This window comes from Eurosta solidaginis, chromosome 4, assembly GCF_040869045.1.
Source record: "Eurosta solidaginis isolate ZX-2024a chromosome 4, ASM4086904v1, whole genome shotgun sequence".
In the NCBI taxonomy this organism is placed as follows: domain Eukaryota; kingdom Metazoa; phylum Arthropoda; class Insecta; order Diptera; family Tephritidae; genus Eurosta; species Eurosta solidaginis.
In genome coordinates, this window is record NC_090322.1 from 187,302,549 (window position 1) to 187,324,979 (window position 22,431).

General features: G+C 37.4%; 1 protein-coding gene across 8 annotated transcripts in view; it reads left to right on the forward strand.

The window, feature by feature from the left end:
- LOC137250776 (uncharacterized) overlaps positions 1–22,431 on the forward strand; it is a 176,226-nt gene that overhangs the window by 132,962 nt on the left and 20,833 nt on the right. For all 8 annotated transcript variants that reach the window (XM_067784209.1, XM_067784217.1, XM_067784215.1 and 5 more), the window contains exon 9: positions 687–1,338. In XM_067784209.1, coding sequence (XP_067640310.1) covers positions 687–1,298 — 612 coding nt within the window. In that variant the 3' untranslated portion in view covers positions 1,299–1,338. The remainder of the gene's footprint in view (positions 1–686; positions 1,339–22,431) is intronic.

Consider the following 22,431-nt stretch of genomic DNA (forward strand, 5'->3'; position numbering starts at 1 on the left):
AAATTTCGAAAAATGAAAAAAATGCCATAATTCTATACCAAATACGAAAAAAGGGATGAAACATGGTGATTGGATTGGTTTTTGTGACGCAAAATATAACTTTAGAAACTTTGAAAAATGGGTGTGACACATACCATATTAAGTAGAAGAAAATGAAAAAGTTCTGCAGGGCGAAATCCAAAGCCCTTGGAATCATAACAGGAATACTGTTCGTGGTATTACATATATAAATAAATTAGCGGTACCCGACAGATAATGTTCTGCGCCACCCTGGTCCGATAGCTCGAAAACGCCATCACATATACAACTAAAGTTCACTCCCTTTTAAAACCCTCATTAATACCTTTAATTTGATACCCATATCGTACAAACTCATTCTAGGGTGTTCTCGAAAAGGCGTCCACCTATAGAACTATGACCCACTCCCTTTTAAAATACTCTTTATTACCTTCCATTTGATACCAATGTCATACAAACACATTCCAGGGTTACCCTAGGTTCATTTTCCTATTTTGTCTCCAAAGCTCTCAGCTGAGTATGTAATGTTCGGTTAAACCCGAACTTAGCATTCCTTACTTGTAATCACGGCTATTATCATACAAAATTATTTTTAAAGTCTTGAGCTAGAATCTTATATATATTTACTGTTAATATCTATTACTTTTTTCGATTTATTATATTACTAGGCCGCTACACGTAAACGACGTCATTCGGCATCCCAAAATTTATTTCATACGCATTTAATGTGTGGCGACACAACTACAGCAGCGGCAATAAAAGTGAATGCAGTTGGTAGTTTTATAGGTGCTGCCAGCACTGCATTGATGCATAATAATAATAACAACAAAATTGCAAATTTAAATAGTTGTGCGTGGGAAAGAGATGATGCTGCTTTCAACACCGATGCCACAACTACAAATAATAATGCATTGAGTTTTCATCGCTTATTAAACGCTTCGTTGCATTTTGGTGCAGCTGCGGCCGCTGCTGTTGCCGCTTCTAATGCGAAAAAATGTTCCAATTATGCCACTAGCCATATTTGTGGTAGCACAGATATTGCATATGGTTGCGATGCAACTGCAGCGGCTGCTAAAAATCAGACAATCATCACATGCAAATATCATTTGACAACAATTGAACCGATAACGGCAATGCATAATAATAATAATGTTGATGATAATGATGTTGGCGGCTTGTTTGATGGAATAGCAACAACGGCACCACTTTCATGTTTAATCGATAAAAATTCTTCAATATTAAATCATGTAACAATGATGTCACGTCCGTTGACGCGTTAAACAAAAATATCGATTGGTGCAGTTATTAAGCGCGAAAAAGGTAAGAAATTGATTGATTCATAAATAAATAAAAAAAATGAAAATGGTTACATCAAACAAGTTCCTCCTCCTCCTAAGATGTAATTTAGTTGAATTTGGAGGCTCTTAAATAACACGAACTAATAAATTTTGTTCACTAAATTTCCATCTTAACGAAAATGAGGTTCATTTGGTAAAATGATCCTTGACTTACCTTTCTTGTGTGAGAATGCTATCTTTAAAGCTTAGCTGAAATGCTATTAATTCTCGTTTTGATAATTTCTCAATCTTCTATGTATGTGACCTGGAATCATGAAAGGGACCTATTGCGCGAAAACAAGTTTTTGTTTAGCTTGACTCTGTGTAGCGGCCGGCTGTTGTGAACGAATTTTGTAATTAAAATTTAAGTAACTTCCCTATAAGCTACAAGCTTGAAACTTGGAATATAGTTCAGAACCGGATGAAAATGCAATAATAAGAAAAAAAATCTCCGATAGGTGGCGCATGGATCGAAATATTTCAAAAAATCGTATTTGTGGTCCGATTTGGCTTTAAATTTTGTGAAATTTGTGAAAAAACTAAGAAAGATAGAAAACTGCGGTTTATTCCATTGGAAAGAGCGTTAAATTTCCTATAAGAATCACTCAAAAAGTGAACAACGGTATTTTCGCACAATAGGTCCCTTTCATGATTCCAGGTCACATATATAAAAATCAATTGCTGTTCGTTAGTCTCGATAAAACTCGAGAACGGTTGGACAGATTTGGATAATTTTGGTTTTGAATTATTTTTGGAATTCCAGGGAAGGTGCAAAAAATATTAGGAACTAGTTGACGCGGCAAACTTCGTACCGCCTTAGAATCTTTACATATATAAATGAACTAGCAGACCCGGCAGACATTGTTCTGCCCTAAATTTGGTCTATCTGCATACATTTTAATAAGCTTTTTCCGTCTAACTCTGCCCTTCCCTCTCTTCAATTTTTCTTAATCCTTTTATTCACTCTTCCCTCCGTCTTTTTCGCTTCATCTATCTCGATCTTTGTCTCACTCTTTCTCAGTCTCCTTCCCTTTCCCTCTTTTCTCTTCTCTCAAGTTTTCTCATTCTTCTTCATCTCTTATTGCCAGTCCCAGAGGGTGGTATATATTTTGTTCCAGTCCCATTCCGAGCCCCAGTCCCACTCCGAGTCTCAGTCCCAGTCCGCCTCTGGTCTACTTTCCGGAAAAAAGGATCGTAAATACTAATATAGGCAAATTTATATACCAAATTTCAGGCAAATCGAATAGCACGTTTGTAAATAGGTATGTGGGTATAATTAATTCATATCTTTATTTCGTATTGCCAGGTTGATGCGACTAAATCGGATATCACAATGAAAATTACTTTAAAGCTCTCAGCAACAGCTTTCATTTGATATCCATAATGCACACACATTCTAGGGGTATCCGGGTCCATGTTTTGGCCTATATCTCGAGACCCTAGTCACCCAGTGGTGTAAAACTTACTCTGTACTAAAGCACACATCAACAGTTTCAATTTGATACCCATAATGTAAAAACACATTCTAGGTGTATCCGGGTCCACGTTTTGGCCTATATCTCGAGACCCTAGTCACCAATAGGTATGAAAACTACCCTGTACTAAAGCACACATCAACAGGTTGGTTGAATTTGATGCTCATAATGTAAAAACACATCCTAGTGTTACCCTGATCCTCGTTTTGGCATATATCTCGATACCCTAGTCACCCAGGGGTATGCAAATTACCCTCTATTAAGCACTCATCAACAGCTTTCATTTGTTATCCATATTGTATAAACACATTCTAGGGGTACCCGGGTCCACGTTTTGGCCTATATTACTAAAGCACTCATCAGCAGCTTTCATTTGTTATCCATATTGTATAAACACATTCTAGGGGTACCCGGGTCGCCGTTTTGGCCTATATCTCGAGACCATAGTCACAAATAGGTATGAAACTTACCCTGTACTAAAGCACTCATCAACAGCTTTCATTTGTTATCCATATTGTATAAACACATTCTAGGGGTGCCCGGGTACCCGTTTTGGCCTATATCTCGGGACCCTAGTCACCAATAGGTACGAAAATTACCCTTTACTAAAGGACTCATCAACAGCTTCAGTTTGATGCTCATAATGTAAAAACACATCCTAGTGTTACCCTGATCCACGTTTTGGCATATATCGCGATACCCTAGTCACCCAGGGGTATGCAAATTACCCTCTACTAAAGCACTCATCAACAGCTTTCATTTGTTATCCATATTGTATAAACACATTCTAGGGGTACCCGGGTCCTCGTTTTGGCCTATATTACTAAAGCACTCATCAACAGCTTTCATTTGTTATCCATATTGTATAAACACATTCTAGGGGTGCCCGGGTACCCGTTTTGGCCTATATCTCGGGACCCTAGTCACCAATAGGTACGAAAATTACCCTTTACTAAAGGACTCATCAACAGCTTCAGTTTGATGCTCATAATGTAAAAACACATCCTAGTGTTACCCTGATCCACGTTTTGGCATATATCGCGATACCCTAGTCACCCAGGGGTATACAAATTACCCTCTACTAAAGCACTCATCAACAGCTTTCATTTGTTATCCATATTGTATAAACACATTCTAGGGGTGCCCGGGTACCCGTTTTGGCCTATATCTCGGGACCCTAGTCACCAATAGGTACGAAAATTACCCTTTACTAAAGGACTCATCAACAGCTTCAGTTTGATGCTCATAATGTAAAAACACATCCTAGTGTTACCCTGATCCACGTTTTGGCATATATCGCGATACCCTAGTCACCCAGGGGTATGCAAATTACCCTCTACTAAAGCACTCATCAACAGCTTTCATTTGTTATCCATATTGTATAAACACATTCTAGGGGTACCTGGGTCCACGTTTTGGCCTATATTACTAAAGCATTCATCAGCAGCTTTCATTTGTTATCCATATTGTATAAACACATTCTAGGTGTATCCGGGTCCACGTTTTGGCCTATATCTCGAGACCATAGTCACCAATAGGTATGAAAACTACCCTGTACTAAAGCACACATCAACAGGTTCAATTTGATGCTCATAATGTAAAAACACATCCTAGTGTTACCCTGATCCTCGTTTTGGCATATATCTCGATACCCTAGTCACCCAGGGGTATGCAAATTACCCTCTACTAAAGCACTCATCAACAGCTTTCATTTGTTATCCATATTGTATAAACACATTCTAGGGATACCCGGGTCCACGTTTTGGCCTATATTACTAACGCACTCATCAGCAGCTTTCATTTGTTATCCATATTGTATAAACACATTCTAGGGGTACCCGGGCCCACGTTTTGGCCTATATCTCGAGACCATAGTCACAAATAGGTATGAAACTTACCCTGTACTAAAGCACTCATCAACAGCTTTCATTTGTTATCCATATTGTATATACACATTCTAGGGGTGCCCGGGTACCCGTTTTGGCCTATATCTCGGGACCCTAGTCACCAATAGGTACGAAAATTACCCTTTACTAAAGCACTCATCAACAGCTTCAATTTGATGCTCATAATGTAAAAACACATCCTAGTGTTACCCTGATCCACGTTTTGGCATATATCGCGATACCCTAGTCACCCAGGGGTATGCAAATTACCCTCTACTAAAGCACTCATCAACAGCTTTCATTTGTTATCCATATTGTATAAACACATTCTAGGGGTACCCGGGTCAACGTTTTGGCCTATATCTCGGGACCCTAGTCACCAATAGGTATGCAACTTACCCTGTACTAAAGGACTCATCAACAGCTTTCATTTGTTATCCATATTGTATAAACTCTGGCTAGGGGTACACAGGCCCACGTTTTGGCCTATATCTTGAGACCCTAGTCACCCAGAGGTATGCAAATTACCCTCTACTAAAGCACTCATCAACAGCTTTCATTTGATATCCATATTGTATAAACACATTCTAAGGGTACCCGGGTACGCGTTTTGCCCTATATCTCGGGACCCTAAACACCAATAGCTATGAGAACTTCCATTTACTAAAGCACTCATCAACAGCTTTCATTTGATATCCATATTGTATAAACTCTGGCTAGGCGTACCCGGGTCCACGTTTTGGCCTATATCTGGAGACCCTAGTCACCCAGGGGTACGAAGAGTTCCCGTATCAAAGTACTCATAAACAGCTTCCATTTGATAGCCATATTGTACAAACACATCCCAGGATTACCTTAGCATAAAAAATATATTGAAAAATTAAATTTCCTTAGTGCACAAATATTAGCATATACATGCAAAAATACCAAAAAATAAAACTTTTGTTTAAGAATTGTAAGGAAATGTTCAATATTTTTAACGAAAGAGTATTTTTCAGGAGATGTTTGCATTCTTAACCATTTATGTGCATCAACTTGGAAACAACGCATAAATATATATGTACATACATATGTATGTCAAGCTGATACACACACGCATTTTTTGGTAAAAATGTTAATTTTGTTTAAACAATTTGGCTGATATAAGAAAGGAATCAAGTATTTTTTTTGGGGAGCGTGTCATTATTCTGTATTACAAAATTCTGGGTGACAAAATTCTATAAATTGCAAAAAAATTCTGCTTTTTTAAAATTCTGCTTTTTCAAAATTCTGCATGTTTAATTCTGGAAGTGAAAATTCCGGAATCATGGCATGGCGTTGCCGGTGTTGGATCGGCTAAAGGTTGGAGGTGCGGCCGTAGGCCTACTACGCAGAAGGACATCATCGTGGCGGTAGCCACGGTTATACCACACACCAGGACTTGGCGGCCACCGTGGTGTGATGGTAGCGTACTCCGCCTATCACACCGTATGCCCTGGGTTCAACTCCCGGGCAAAGCAACATCAAAATTTTAGAAATAAGATTTTTCAATTAGAAGAAAATTTTTCTAAGCGGGGTCGCCCCTCGGCAGTGTCTGGCAAGCGCTCCGATTGTATTTCTGCCATGAAAAGCTCTCAGTGAAAACTCATCTGCCTTGCAGATGCCGTTCGGAGTCGGCATAAAACATGTAGGTCCCGTCCGGCCAATTTGTAGGGAAAAATCAAGAGGAGCACGACGCAAATTGGAAGAGAAGCTCGGCCTTAGATCTCTTCGGAGGTTATCGCGCCTTACATTTATTTATTTATTTAGGACTTGGCATGGCGTAGCCCAGGGGTATTTTTAATAGCGCGGCCAAAGGCCGCCTATGCAGAAAGGTGTTCTACGCATGGCGCACTTTTTCAAAATAATTACATGACCTCTTTAACATTGCTAACATTATATTTTAATACAGAATTTTGTAATACAGAATTTTAGAAAGCACAATTTTAAAAAAGCAGAATTTTAAAAAGCAAAATTTTGTTTTTAGAATTTTGTACATACAGAATTTCGACACCAACCCTTTTTTTTGATGCAGAACGAAGGTAAATATTTCAAAGTTTTCCTGAAAAGTAGAATTTTTTAAATCCATCCATCCGTTTATGAGTTAAAGCTGTGTAAACAAAAATTATATGATTTTTTACTACATTTTGTCAATTTGCCAGGCCCCTATAAATATACCTTCAAATTATATTAACTGTACCATCTCACGTAGCTAAGCTTTCAAATGCAAAAAACCGTTTTAAAATCGGAGCATTCTGTGTGAAGTGATGCGCGTACATGGCATTTAGCGACTATTTTATAAGATTTATATATATATATATATACATATATATATATATATATTGATATAGATATAGATTGGTGCGCGTTATAGCGTTTTCTTTTCTGAAAAAAATTGTTGCCTTAATAAACGGTAAAACCTTAATAGAGTTACTCCTTTCCCAGAAATTTTCTACTTTTATATTTTATGAAAAGAACATAAATGGCTACCAGTGGTGTCAGTTGATTTTCACAAACGCGCTATCAATAACACTGGACCACGAATTTCAACTTTTTTTTTTACCAGAAACGCTGTTATGAAATTCGTATGTAAAATCACCCCCTGATTTCGAAAATTGAGTTCATTTTTGATTCTATGGTACCGTTTTTGAGATATTTGCAATTTACCGTTATTCGAAAAAACCAAAAAGATGGCTCCCTTTAATTACGTATATCTCACGAACGGGTCAAGCAATTGCAAACAAGTTTACAGAATCGGAAAGACGATAAAATTTGCTATAAATGCATCATATATTGTTTTTTGCTCAACCATATAGTTTTCGGGATATTAGCTCATAATTTCAGATTTTTGTTTTTTTTATGAAAAAATATGAAAAAAATTACTTTTTGCGAGGGCAGCATTCCAAAACCACAACTCTTTCCAAATATTTTTTATTTACGTAAAGCTCTGTTTAATTAGAAAAAAGATAAGCTATCATCGAAGAAAATCGATGCAAAACTACGTAAGTTATAAGCGATCAAATAAAAATACCCAGGTTGCGCAACTTCAATGTATGTATACATACATATATTAAAGGTATAAAGTGCAAATGGGATATTATCCGGATAAACGAATAACACCATAACAATGATAATACTTTTTCTTTAAATAAATCAAATAGTACTTTTAATACTCGAATTGTTTTATAGTAGGTAGAGTGGTTGGGTTCGAAAGCTGCTGTAGGCATGTAGTTATAAACATGTATTTCCGTCACTTATGGGTAAGTATGCAGGTAGATTTTCAAAATTATAAGACACAGACAATTTTTAAAGCCTACATCTAAAGCAGGTAGTATTTTCTTTTCCCGGCTTCGTATAAAAAGGAACCTTTCTGTCTAGGTAAGATTTGATTTTTTAAATTTTATTCTTGAGTTAATGCGCCTTGAAACTTCATAACATCTGCAAGGCTCGCCGGAGATAGTTCAGTTCATAAGTCAAATTTCAAAACCGTGATTTAGTAAAAAAAATAAAATGAGTAAAAGGACGCGAGAATTTGAGTGTAATAACGATCCAGATATGTTCTGTTTCATGTGTGGCCAATATACTATCATAAGGCGACGACGAGTGTTCTCAGATCATATCAAAACTTTATACTCCAAGTATTTTGGCATTGAGCCTAAAAATGCTGAAAAACCATGGACACCGAACACTTTGTGTACATCGTTTCGAGTAGAATTGATTCAGTCGGAATCCGGACAACAAATAAAATTTGATACACCAATGATATGGAGAGAACCTACTTGCCATTCAATAGAGTGTTATATTTGTCAAACAAAAGTACTTGGCGTTGGAAGATCAAGAAGAGTAACCTATGCCAGCGTACCTACAGTGACATTACCAGTACTACATTCAACGGCAGTTGCGGATCCAGTTCCATTGTCAATAGCAACATCTGAGTGCGGGGAATCAAGTTGTACTGAATTTCGCATGGGAAAGGAGAGAAACGTTCTATCATAAGCACAACTTAATGATTGGATAAGAGATTTGGAACTATCCAAGGAAAGGCCGAGATCCACACTTCTCGTATGCAACAATTTAAATTTGTATCATCCGATGTTAAGGTGATATATTGTAGAACTCGTCACGAACCATTTTCCAAACACTATACCAAGAAAGACAGTATATGCTACTGCAACGACATTCCTGGTTTATTCAAAGAGTTTGGTCAAACATATGATTCAAAAGAGTGGCGATTGTTCATAGACAGCAATAAACTGAGTTTAAAGGCTGTATTATTGCATATTGGTAACAAAAAGCCTTCTATCCCGCTAGCACATGCAGTAAATACAAAGGAAACCTACGAGGAAATGCAAAAACTACTCAAATTTATCAAATATGAAGAGCATGATTGGAAAATATGTTCTGATCTCAAAGTCGTTGCAATGCTATGCGGTCTACAAAGTGGCTACACCAAGCACTGCTGCTTCCTCTGCAAGTGGGATAGCCGAGCTCGTAAGGACCACTACGGCACAAAGGATTGGCCGGAAAGAGTCGAGCTTACCGTTGGTGTGGATAACATCAAATACACCCCTCTTGTCAAGAAAGAGAAAATCATACTTCAACCCTTACATATCAAGCTCGGTCTCATTAAAAACTTTGTTAAGGCTTTGGATAAAGAAGGCGAAGCATTCGACTATTTGAAAACAATTTTTCCAGATATTTCTCAAGCCAAGATAAAGGAAGGTATTTTTGTCGGACCACAAATAAAAAAGTTGATCAACAATAATCAATTCAAAGGACTACTCTCATCAGTTGAGGCAGCAGCGTGGGAATCCTTTGAAAACGTCGTTGCTTCTTTTCTCGGTAGACACAAAAGCCCTAACTACGAGCAGATAGTGAACGACTTAATCAATAATTATGCGAAAATGGGTAAATATTAAAGGCTTATTAAAATTAATTTCCCAAAATTCTATAACTTGTTTACCTAACTAATATTTTCTTTCCAGGCGTAAATATGTCGTTAAAAATTCACTTTCTGCACTGACATTTGAGTTTTTTTCCTGCAAATCTTGGCGAAGAAAGTGACGAACATGGCGAAAGGTTTCATCAGCAAATGAAATTAATTGAAAATCGATATCAAGGATTCTGGGACGTCGCAATGATGGGTGATTACTGCTGGTTTCTCATAAGAGAAACCGATCCTAAACTGAATAAGCGTCAAAGTCGAACACATAATTATTTCGACTACATAGTAAAATAAAATTAAGATAAAGATTGTTAGAATATAGTACAAACATAAATAAATTGAAAAAAAAAAGTTAAAAATATGGGTAATTTCATTCATAAATTGAACTTTTAACTAAATAGAAACAGAGCATAGCTAGATATTTCACTCTTCTTTATACCATACATACGTTTTGAAGTATACGTTGAAATTGCGCAACCTGGGTATTTTTATTTGATCGCTTATAACTTACGTAGTTTTGCATCGATTTTCTTCGATGATAGCTTATATTTTTTCTAATTAAACAGAGCTTTACGTAAATAAAAAATATTTGGAAAAAAAGTTGTGGTTTTGGAATGCTGCCCTCGCAAAAAGTAATTTTTTTCATATTTTTTCATAAAAAAAAAAACAAAAATCTGAAATGATGAGCTAATATCTCGAAAACTATATGGTTGAGCAAAAAAGAATGTATGATGCATTTATAGCAAATTTTATCGTCCTTCCGATTCTGTAAACTTATTTGCAATTGCTTGACCCGTTCGTGAGATATACGTAATTAAAGGGAGCCATCTTTTTGGTTATTTCGAATAACGGTAAATTGCAAATATCTCAAAAACGGTACCATAGAATCAAAAATGAACTCGATTTTCGAAATCAGGGGATGGTTTTACATACGAATTTCATAACGGCGTCTCTGGTAAATTTTGGCCGTCGACCAGTGTAATTAAATTTCGTTAGCAAATATTGCCTCTATTTTAGTTTTCTTCGCTAGAAATTTGTGAAGTTAAGAAAATAAAATTTCACGATCAGATGGTTTAGCAGGGTTACACTGCCAGGCTAATTTTATGCAGGGTAAAAGTAACGCTTTTGCGTTGTGAGCAGCAACATTTTTCACAAAAGATCGAAATACCCCGTTAAGGCGTTGCCTGGTGTTTAGAATAGAACAAAATATATTAACACCCTTGCGCAGCGTTCAAAAGGCGTAACACTTTTTTCAGAAAAGAAAACCGCTATTAGTCTCGCTTAATCTCAAAAACGACTTTTTTGATTCTGCTAGTTTTTTTTTTTTTTTTTTTTTGTTTCGTTCGTTATGGTTCACGGATGGTTTAGTAAAGTCGCTTCATCCCCGCAATTATTTGCAGTAGGTATTAGAGGTTTACGCCGATCACTTTATCGGCGGCGGCGACGTAGGAACCATTGTGTGCCCGGCGGTTTTTCCATTTAAAAAGGGAAATATTTTGTTTATATGTATTTATGACGTTATGACCATTTCGGAGAGATCCGGGGTTTTTGCCTTAAAAGCTCGTGTATCGTTCAGGTGTAGCTCCTTGCGGAAGGGCTGTCCTGCATTCACTTACTCCAGGGAAGCTTCGACGCATCTACCTAATTTCAGTTTTACAAGGACCCTAGATAAAATTTTTCAGATTTAGCTCAAAATTCGCAGACGTTTGTGTTCGAAAGAAGTTTAGGTTATATGCTCAGTCCAAACTGTTGTTCTCGGGCCTTATGATGACCGCGTAGCTTCAGTTCTCCCGACTAGTTCGACTGTCCACTACACTGAAAGAAAAAGACTGGTAAAATCAACCGAAATACGGGTCAATTCAACCGAAATGTCTGTCAATTTTTATCCATCGCAACAAGATATTGAATCAACTGCGCACAAATCGTTGATTCGTAATTGACCGTTTTAGTAGTAAAATGAACAAAAAAAAGTTGTTGCGACAGCTATGTACGAAAGTACCTATGTATGTTACGGCATTTGCAAGGCAGATGAGTTTTCACTGAGATCTTTTCATGGCAGAAATACACTCGGAGTGCTTGCCGAACAGTGCCGAGGGGCGACCTCGCTTATGAAAATTTTCTTCTAATTGAAAAACCTTATTTCTAAAGTTTTAATGTTGCTTAGAGTTTCTCAAATAAACAAAAGAGGTTTGAATATAATGCTAAATGATTTTTCAAACCGTTCTCATACGTACATATATCTTCAACTTAAGTACGAGGTGAGAATCATTTCAAAGGAGTATTTAAACCTGAAAAAACTTGTTTCTAAAATTTTTATATTGCTTTGCCCAGGGCGGATGTTCGGTGTGGTAAATGGAGCACGCTATCATCACACCACGTCGGCCGTATAGAGATTCCAAATAGGAAGAGGTGTAGGTTGGGAATTGGAATGGGAGTGGGAGAGGGAGCGGGAGTGGAAGGGGTTAGGAGTTTGTTTACCTATCTATACTTCCGAACGGTATCTGTATGGTATAAGAGTTTTTATGGCAGAAATACGCTCTGGAGTATTTGCCTTTTCTAAATTTCCGATGTTGCTTTGCCCGGGGCGGTGTGATAGGCGGCGCGCTACCACCACACCAAGGCGGCCGCCGTATATGTATCAATATTAACAATTTCGAATAAAATAATTTAAAAAAAATGTTTAAGTTAAACGGTTTTATTGAAAACAATACTTACATGAAGTAATAATAATACTAAAAGCTAGAAAATAATTAGGTAGGTCCTAGGTACTAGTCATCACACTCCTCATCAATCTATGGCGTTGATCAGACAATTAAATAAAAGCGTTGGACGCGTAAAATTTCTATTGATAGTCATAAGTAAGACCAACTGAACCTTAATCATGTTATGCTACGCCTCACATTTTTAGAAATTTCACGCGCCGAACGCTTTTATTTAATTGTCTGAACAACGCCCTAGATTGATGAGGAGTGTGATGACTAGTACCTAGGACCTACCTAATTATTTTCTAGCTTTTAGTATTATTATTACTTAATGTAAGTATTTGTTTTCAAATAAAACCGTTTAACTTAAACAATTTTTTTTATTATTTTATTTTCAAGTTTTTAGTCTTAATTGCCTATTATTTCTCATTCTATTTAGTTCATTTAGTGACTCATTATTACACGGACTCTTTCCTGACAATTTGTTACAATCTAAGTCCTCGAACTCTAAAGTATTTTGATGTCACTTCTACCGGACTGTATGTATTATTTGTTCCAAATATGAGCCAAATCGGACCACAAATACGATTTTTTGAAATATTTCGATCCATGCGCCACCTATCGGAGTTTTTATACCCAGCTGTACTTGTACACAGGGTATTATAACTTTGATTGGATAACGGTTGGTTGTACAGGTATAAAGGAATCGAGATAGATATAGACTTCCATATATCAAAATCATCAGTACCGAAAAAAAATTTGATCGAGCCATGAACGTCCGTCCGTCCGTCTGTCCATTAACACGATAACTTGAGTAAATATTGAGATATCTTCACCAAATTTGGTACACGAGCTTATCTGGACCCAGAATATATTGGTATTGAAAATGAGCGAAATCGGATGATAACCACGCCCACTTTTATATATATAACATGTTGGAGAACACAAAAACCTGATTATTTAGTAAATAATACACCTAGAATGTTAAAATTTGACGTGTGGACTGATATTGAGACTTGATAAAAATTTGTTTAAATGTGCGTGGCACCGCCCAATAGTGATAAAATTAATTTTACAAATATTATTAATCATAAATCAAAAATAGTTAAACATATCGTAACAAAATTCGGCAGAGAGGTTTCCTTTACTGTAAGGAATGCTTTGAAGAAAAATTAACGAATAAAATAAGCTATATCTTTGCAAAAAAGATGGTATTTCATTTCCCAAGTGGATTTATAACAATTAATAGGAAAAACTTCAAATTTAAAAAAATGGGCGTGGCACCGCCCCTGTTTTTGTCTAAGCAATTTTCAATGTTTCGGGGGCCATAACTCGAAGAAAAGTTTACATATCGTAACAGAATTGGGTACACATATTTTCCTTATAGCAGAAAATATTTCTAATAAAAATGGATACGATTGATTAAGGACCACGCCCACTTTTATATAAATGACTTTAAAAAGGGTCGTAGGCAAAAATAATAAGTTAAATCTTAGCGAAAAATAGTTTGGTACTGTAAACTCCTTTATATGTGAACATAGCCTAATTGTGATCCATAAGATTATTTATCGATTCTAAGTGTTCATTGTTATCGATTAGTATATAAGCAAGTACACATCGTTTGTTTTTAAAAATAAAATAAACTATTCCTTATCACACGAGGTTGTATCGTGTATTTATTTATCGCAAGAAAGCCAAGCCATCCCAGCTTAAAAGCTTCAGGTCTGGGGCTATAAAAAGTACAATATTAAATTGAAATGGTTTATACCAAGCAGGATTACGAAAAAATGCTCCGAGAAGGTGGAGTGGATTTTCCACCAACTGCCACGCTGTTGCAACTAAAAAATTGTTAGCGAAGTTGTGGAAGATATTATTCTTGATGATAATTCTGATTATGGTGATGCTTCCGATATTTTGGACGATGCTAATGCAGATATAAATGCTAATCGTGATGCTGTCATTGCCGAAAATGTAGTTGCTGCGGGTGCCGTAAATTCTGCCGAAATGTGCCAGTATGTCGACATTGAGCATGCTCTGCCCAAATTTAGTGGCGATCATGCTAGCCAACCAGTTCACAATTTTTTAAGAAATTTTGGGGATGTAATGGATGCGGTGAATGCCAATGACCGCTTACGTTTTTTTGAGCTTACGACGTTCTCTAGAAGGGACTGCAAAAGTTTTCCTTCAAACCACCACAAGCTTGAGCTATGATGATCTTGTACATGCTTTGCTATCTGAGTTTGACATTGGTGTAAGTCGCCATGATGTTTATAGAATGCTTATGCAAAGCCATTGGAATCAATAAATAATAGTTTAAAAAAACTAAAAAAACACGCTTTTATAGCTAACCGAACTAAAAAATAGAAAATAATTTTCAATTAAAAAGGGTTTATATAACAGTAGTAGAAGGTCAAACAATCATTTATAGTTAATCACCTCAAAATAAAATTATAATAAAATTTAAGTTATTAACAGAATAATTTAATTCAGATTAAAAAGCGTGGGGTGCATTTGACTACATTTCATATCTTTCCTCTCAGATAGTTGCCAATAGAATGATTGTAGCATTCAATTTCAAGCACCCCACGCTTTTTACTGTTAATTAAATTATTCTGTTAATAACTTAAATTTTATTATAATTTTATTTTGAGGTGATTAACTATAAATGATTGTTTGACCTTCTACTACTGTTATGTAAACTCTTTTTAATCGGAAATTATTTTCTATTTTTTAGTTCGGTTAGCTATAAAAGCGTGTTTTTTTAGTTTTTTTAAGCTATTATTTATTTTTAATTTTTTAGTTCAAGTAATTTTAAAAGTTTTAGTCGAGAGTGATGAAACCTCGAAACGCCAGCGGTCCATGGATGAATCAAACCCCACGGCACCGAAAAGGGCCAAGGCGCAGGGAGGCTGGACGCGTTCTTTCGCCGAAATTGCCAAGGGTCGGCAGATCATTGGCATTATAGACGAGAGCAGCGAAGATGGCAGGATCCCGAAACAACAGTGGAAGTGGATCGAGGCCGCGCTCGCTACGGTGGCCGTTAAGATTAAGAAAGACAACCCTGGTCCACCGCCATCTTACACCGATGCAGGGTGGTTCCAGGGCAATGTCAAGCTAATTGCCTGTGACGACGCCAGGTCGGTAAACCTCTATAGGGCCGCCGTCACGCTGATAGGTGTGGTATATCCGGGCGCGCGCCTCAAGGTAGTGGAGGCGCGTGATATCCCCTCACGACCAAGGGCTACAGCCTGTGTTCCAGAGACGCCAACGGACTCAGGCTGACATCCTGGAGGTGCTCCAGGATTATAACCCGCCACAGGTTTTGAAGTCAACCCGGATAAAACCGAGCTTGTCCTCTTCACGAGGAGGTACAAAGTACCAAATCTTACACCGCCAAGAATTAGGGGTACGTTCTTAGCGTTTAGCGATCAAGTCAAGTATTTGGGAGTCATTATGGATAGGAAGCTATTATGGAGTGACCATATAGTGGAGCGATCCAAGAAGGCAGCAGCAGAGCTGTTCACCTGCAAGAGGGCAATTGGCACCTCCTGGGGATTCTCCCCTAAGGTGACCTACTGGATTTACACAGCCATTGTGCGCCCGATTCTTCTTTATGGTGCCTTGGTCTGGTGGCCTGCGCTAGCTTAAAGTACCTATCTTAAAATGCATTACCGGGGCTTTCGGCTCCACTCCAGATTCCGTTACATACATACATGGATACATAGATACATAGATACAGGCCAAGCTAATAAAAGCGTGTTAAAAAGGGCTCCAGTATGCTCTTTCGTAGATGTGCCATGCATCCCCTTCTATCATTAATAAAGGAATGCGTTCTTCGCATTATGTGCAAGGTTTCAAATCTATGGCCATTTGGGGTGGTCATAAGTTCAATTGACCTAATGTCCGTTAACCTTATGTCACCCCACCATCACATTAGTGATCAATCAAGCTTATAGCCATTCAAAATGGTAATAATCCTGATACTATCCTGGATCAAATGTGTATATGCATCAACGGTTCGTCAACCTACGGATCCTTATATATTATTGGATCTTATATACCCCCTGGCAGTACGTCTGATATTTATAAACCACATACTGATAACATTGTAAATATTGTGCATAATAAGTTAGCGGGAAATCACCTATGCGTTCTTGGCGACTTCAATCTTCCCAATGTAGCATGGTGTGGAAGCTACTCTAAACTTGATTTGATACCAACTAATATTACTTCGGCGACTGAATCTTATTGTACAATATCTTAAGTCTTGATCTTATTCAAATTAATAGTTTTACTAACAAGCTTAATAAAATTCTTGATCTCGCCTTCGTTAGTACAAATATCAATACAACAATATCCGAATGTTCTTTTCCTATTTCACCTGCTGATCGACACCATGTTCCGCTGTGTCTGAAGGTCGAATTTTACGAGTTTGTTGCATTTAAATTAGACAACAAAGTATCCTTTAAGTTTCAGTCCTGCGACTTCCAAAAACGTAATGCCTGTTTCCTAAACACTTGTTGGGACGCTCTTTTTTCTGGGCGGGATATTAATGATTGTTACACTATTTTTACGTCACATATCTTGGATATTTGCTAGAAGAATATTCCAATTATTAAAAAGAGGACTTATAAACTTCCCTGGTATACTCATGGTCTGAAAAGGCTAAAGAATCAGCGAAATAAGTGGTACGAAAAATTCCTAAAATCCAGGGATCAAATCCATTTTGGACTTTATACCCAACTATCTAAGAAGTTTAACTGCCTTAACAAATTTCTGTATAATAAATATATACTTGGGGTTGAATCAAACATTAAGTCTAATCCCAAAAATTTCTGGCATTTTATCAAATCTAAAAAAATGGTGGTGGGGTGCCTGCTGCTGTTTGCCTGGGTGATAAGCTTGCTACCTCCCCCGTAGACATTGTAAATTTATTTGCCAAATTTTTTCAATCCAACTTCACAGTTGATGAGGTTTTTTTACCAAACTATGTTTGTCATTCTGACCATGAATCAGCCTTGAATTTCAATGACCTACGGCTTACCACAATCGACGTTATTAACGGTATCAATAGTCTGAAAAACTCTACTCAGACTGATCGCGATGGTCTTAGTACCGCCCTCCTCAAAAATTGTCCTGCTATTGTAGCCCCACTATTGGCCATGTTTAACCAATCTCTAAGTTCTGGTGTCTTTGCAGATGCCTGGAAACTTGCATACATTTCCCCAATTTTCAAAAATGGCAAAAAGAATGATGCTTCTAACTATAGGCCAATATCTAAGCTATCTATCATTTCTAAACTTTTCGAAAGAATTGTTAAGGATAAAATGTATTTTGCCGCAAAAAATTTGTTACTACCAAACCAGCATGGCTTTGTTGTAGGAAGGTCTACCGTCACAAACTTAGCCTTGTTTAGTGAATATTGCATTAACGCGTTCTCTTCAAGCCATCAAGTCGATTGCATTTATACCGACTTCTCTAAAGCTTTTGACAAGGTATCTCACAATATGCTACTACGTAAGTCGCTTCCCTCGGTTTTCACTCTGTATTTCTCAAGTGGTTGTATTCCTACCTAAGTAACAGACGCTGCATGGTCTCTATTGAGGGTGTATCGTCCAACTCTTTTACTGCTACCTCTGGGGTACCCCAAGGGAGCATCTTAGGTCCTCTTCTTTTCATTTTATTCATCAATGATATAGGAAATTGTTTTGTGTCATCGGAGTTCTTACTTTACGCTGATGACCTAAAAGTTTTCTCCAGTATTAAAAATAGTGATGTGCTCAGCGTCTGCAAGAAGACTTAGATAGATTAGCAATTTGGTGCCGTAATTCGCGTCTATCTCTCAATCTCAAAAAGTGCTTTCATGTCACATTTTCCAAAATTCGCTATGTTTTACCAACGATATATACGATCTCGGGTACTCCCCTTCACTTCCTTGATGAGATTAAAGATTTAGGGGTCATCTTTGACTCCTCGTTCTCTTTCAATAACCATATTAACTATGTAATTTCAAGCGCGTATGCTTCCTTAGGTTTTGTGAGGCGTAATAGCACCAACTTCTCAGATCCCTATACCTTGAAATTGCTATACTCATCGTTTGTTCGTTCCAAACTGGAATATGCTGCATTTATTTGGAGACCTTATCACAAGTTTGCAATCGACAGGATTGAGCGAGTACAAAAGATGTTCCTAAAATTTTGCCTAAGATCCCTACATTTCTCAGACCCAGTCCCTTCTTATCATTCCCGCTTGCTACTAATTAATTTTAAACCATTAGAGCTCAGACGGTCAACCCTTTCCTTGTCTTTCATTTTCGGAGTTGTTAATGGAGATATTGATTGCTCCTCTTTACTGCACGCGATTCATTTTCTTATTCCAACGAGGTCTCTTCGACCTCATAACCCCTTTTATATTAAACATAAGTCTACTAACTATGCGATAAATGCTCCATTGTCGCGCTCTCTACGTGAACTTAATGAGATCTCGAATTCTATTATGCTTGATTTTTCTTATCCAAAGTCTATTTTTCTTAATTTACTTAACTCTGTTTGGTAGCTAGGCTTATTTATTCGTTTTAGTCAGTAAGAACCATTGTTGTTTTTGACTTTTCGAAATATATAAAATAAATTAAATTAAAAATTAAAATTAAGGCCAATTGACCTTATGGCCGTTAACCTGATGTCACCGCACCATCACATTAATGCATTGTCATCGAGCCTTGATACGTGTGCAAAGTTTCAATCAAACTTATTGCCATTCAAAGTGGTAATAAGGCCAATTGACCTTATGGCCGTTGACCTGATGTCACCGCACCATCACATTAATGCATTATCATCGATCCTTGATACGTGTGCAAAGTTTCAATCAAACTTATGGCCATTCAAAGTAATAATAAGGCCAATTGACCTTATGGCTGTTGACCTTATGTCACCACACCAACACATTAATACATTGTCATCGGTCCTTGATACGTATGCAAAGTTTCAAATTAATCTGACTTCTAGAAACCGGTGAAAATTAAGCTCAAAGATTCCGTTACATAGATACAGGCCAAGCTAATAAAAGCGTGTTAATAAAAAAGGGCTCCAGTATGCTCTTTCGTAGATGTGCCATGCATGCCCTTCTATCATTAATAAAGGAATGCGTTCTTCGCATTATGTGCAAGGTTTCAAATCTATGGCTATTTGGGGTGGTCATAAGTTCAATTGACCTTATGTCCGTTAACCTTATGTCACCCCACCATCACATTATTGCATTGTCATCGAGCCTTGATACGTGTGCAAAGTTTCAATCAAACTCATGGCCATTCAAAGGGGTAATAAGGCCAATTGACCTTATGGCCGTTGACCTTATGTCATCACATTAGTGCATTGTCATCGAGCCTTGATACGTGTGCAAAGTTTCAATCAAACTTATGGCCATTCAAAGTGGTAATAAGGCCAATTGACCTTATGGCCGTTGACCTTATGTCACCCCACCATCACATTATTGCATTGTCATCGAGCCTTGATACGTGTGCAAAGTTTCGATCAAACTCATGGCCATTCAAAGTGGTAATAAGGCCAATTGACCTTATGGCCGTTGACCTTATGTCACCACACCATCACATTATTGCATTGTCATCGAGCCCTGATATTTGTGCAAAGTTTCAATCAAACTTATGGCCATTCAAAGTGGCAATAACGCCAATTGACCTTATGGTCGTTGACCTTATGTCACCACACCATCACATTAATGCATTGTCATCGAGCCTTGATACGTGTGCAAAGTTTCAATCAAACTTATGGCCATTCAAAGTGATAATAAGGCCAATTGACCTTATGGCCGTTGACCCTATGTCACCACACCATCACATTAATGCATTGTCATCGAGCCTTGATACGTGTGCAAAGTTTCAATCAAACTTATGGCCATTCAAAGTGGTAATAAGGCCAATTGACCTTGTGGCCGTTCACCTTATGTCACCGCACCATCACATTAATGCATTGTAATCGAGCCTTGATACGTGTGCAAAGTTTCAATCAAACTGATGGCCATTCAAAGTGATAATAAGGCCAATTGACCTTATGGCCGTTGACCTTATGTCACCACCCCACCACATTAATGCATTGTCATCGGCCATTGATACGTATGCAAAGTTTCAAATTAATCAGACTTCTAGAAACCGGTGAAAATTAAGCTCAAAGATTCCGTTACATAGATACAGGCCAAGCTAAAAAAAAAGCATGGTTAAAAGAGGAAACTCTTCATTGTTATATTTTGCACATGCAAGCTCTGTCCTGTCGAGCTGATATTAGTGAGGAAGAGGTAATTGGTTTCATACTGGATGGGCTCCAGAAGAGAGTGGCCAACATACAATTGCTGATGGGCGCGCGCTCTATCAGTGAGCTGAAGACCCTTGTTAATCGATACGAACGAAAATACTTATTGCCTGTTGCTGTTACGAAACCGTCTACTGTCACCATGCCTGCTGGAAAAGTTGTTACAAAAACTAAATCTACTTTGGAATCTGCAGAACAAACAGTTGTTCGGTGCTACAACTGTTCATCATTTGGACATTTGAAATTGAATTGCCCGTATCCAAATCGTCCAGATGGGTCGTGTTTCCGCTGTTGGAAAATGGGCCACGATCATCGGTCTCGCCCGAATCCCAGGAAGATATTAACAAAACCCAGCGAAGAAATTAAGCAAGTCGCAGGGGTTTCAGCTGAGGATGACGAATTCAGCGGAGCCTTGGGTGCATTCAATTTAGTGAGTATTAAGTTTAAAAATAAAAATGGTGACGTTACTAAAGATTTTGTTTGTCTTTTTGACATCGGTAGTCCGACTAATTTTATCAGATATTCTTGCGTTCCTGAAGACCTAATTGACAGACTAGAATCGTCTTATATCTACTCTTAAGTTTAAGAAAGTAAAATTTCATGTCATATCCGACGACTGTATGGTCATACCTGTTATTTTAGGACGCAGTTTTTTGTATTCAATTGGTATATTTTTAAGAAAAATGAAGTTACGTTATAGTAGACACTTTGTTGTCAATGAATAAAAAAAAATTTGAGTTTGAAAAATAATGAAATTATGCTTTCACTTCATAAATTTGGAATTAGCCTTAATACTGAAAACACGCTAAAAAGATGTGGTACAAAAGTAAATTCATTGTCAGACTGTAGTGACTTTTTTTCTCCACCCGAAATATTTAATATTGATATTCCGAACACATCTAAAGAACTAGATATCAACTGTAAACTAAGTTATAAAAAACAAAAGGGATTGGAAAAGATTATTGATGATAATTATATTAATGCTGATAGTTTGATAGGAGAACCTTTAGATTACGAGATTAAGATTCACTTAACCAATGGCGTACCCTTTCACTCTTCGCGCCGCCTATCGTATGCAGAACGAAATAAAGTACAAGTAATTATAGACGAACTGCAAGCAAATCGGATAATACAAGCTAGTAATTCCCCATATGCTTCGCCGATTGTACTTGTGAAGAAGAAGAATGGCGATACCCCTATGTGTGTTGATTATCGTACATGAAATAAAATAACAATCAGAGATAGTTATCCCCTGCCACTGATTGAAGATTGTATAGAGTACTTGAAGGGTAAAAAGTTCTTTTCCATACTTGATCTCAAGTTCGTATGTCTGCTGAATCAATTCCGTATACAGCCTTCGTAACTCCTTGCGGTCAATATGAATATCGTAAAATGCCCTTTGGATTAAGGAATGCCCCTACCGTATTTCAAAGATTCGTTAATAATATATTCCGCGACTTAGTGGATGCGCGCAAGGTAATCATTTACATGGACGACATTTTGATTGCCAAATCGACTATGGAAGAACACATATGCTTATAAAAAGATGAAGGGAGGATCTCTGAGCAAAAATTGCAGTTGAACCTATCCAAATATAAATTTTGTCACGCCGAAGTTGAGTATTTAGGTTACTTGGTTTCTTCCGCCACAATATCTCTCAGTGAGTCTCACATTACCGGTATTAAAAATTATCCAGTGCCTAAGAACCCAAAGGAACTGCACTCATGTA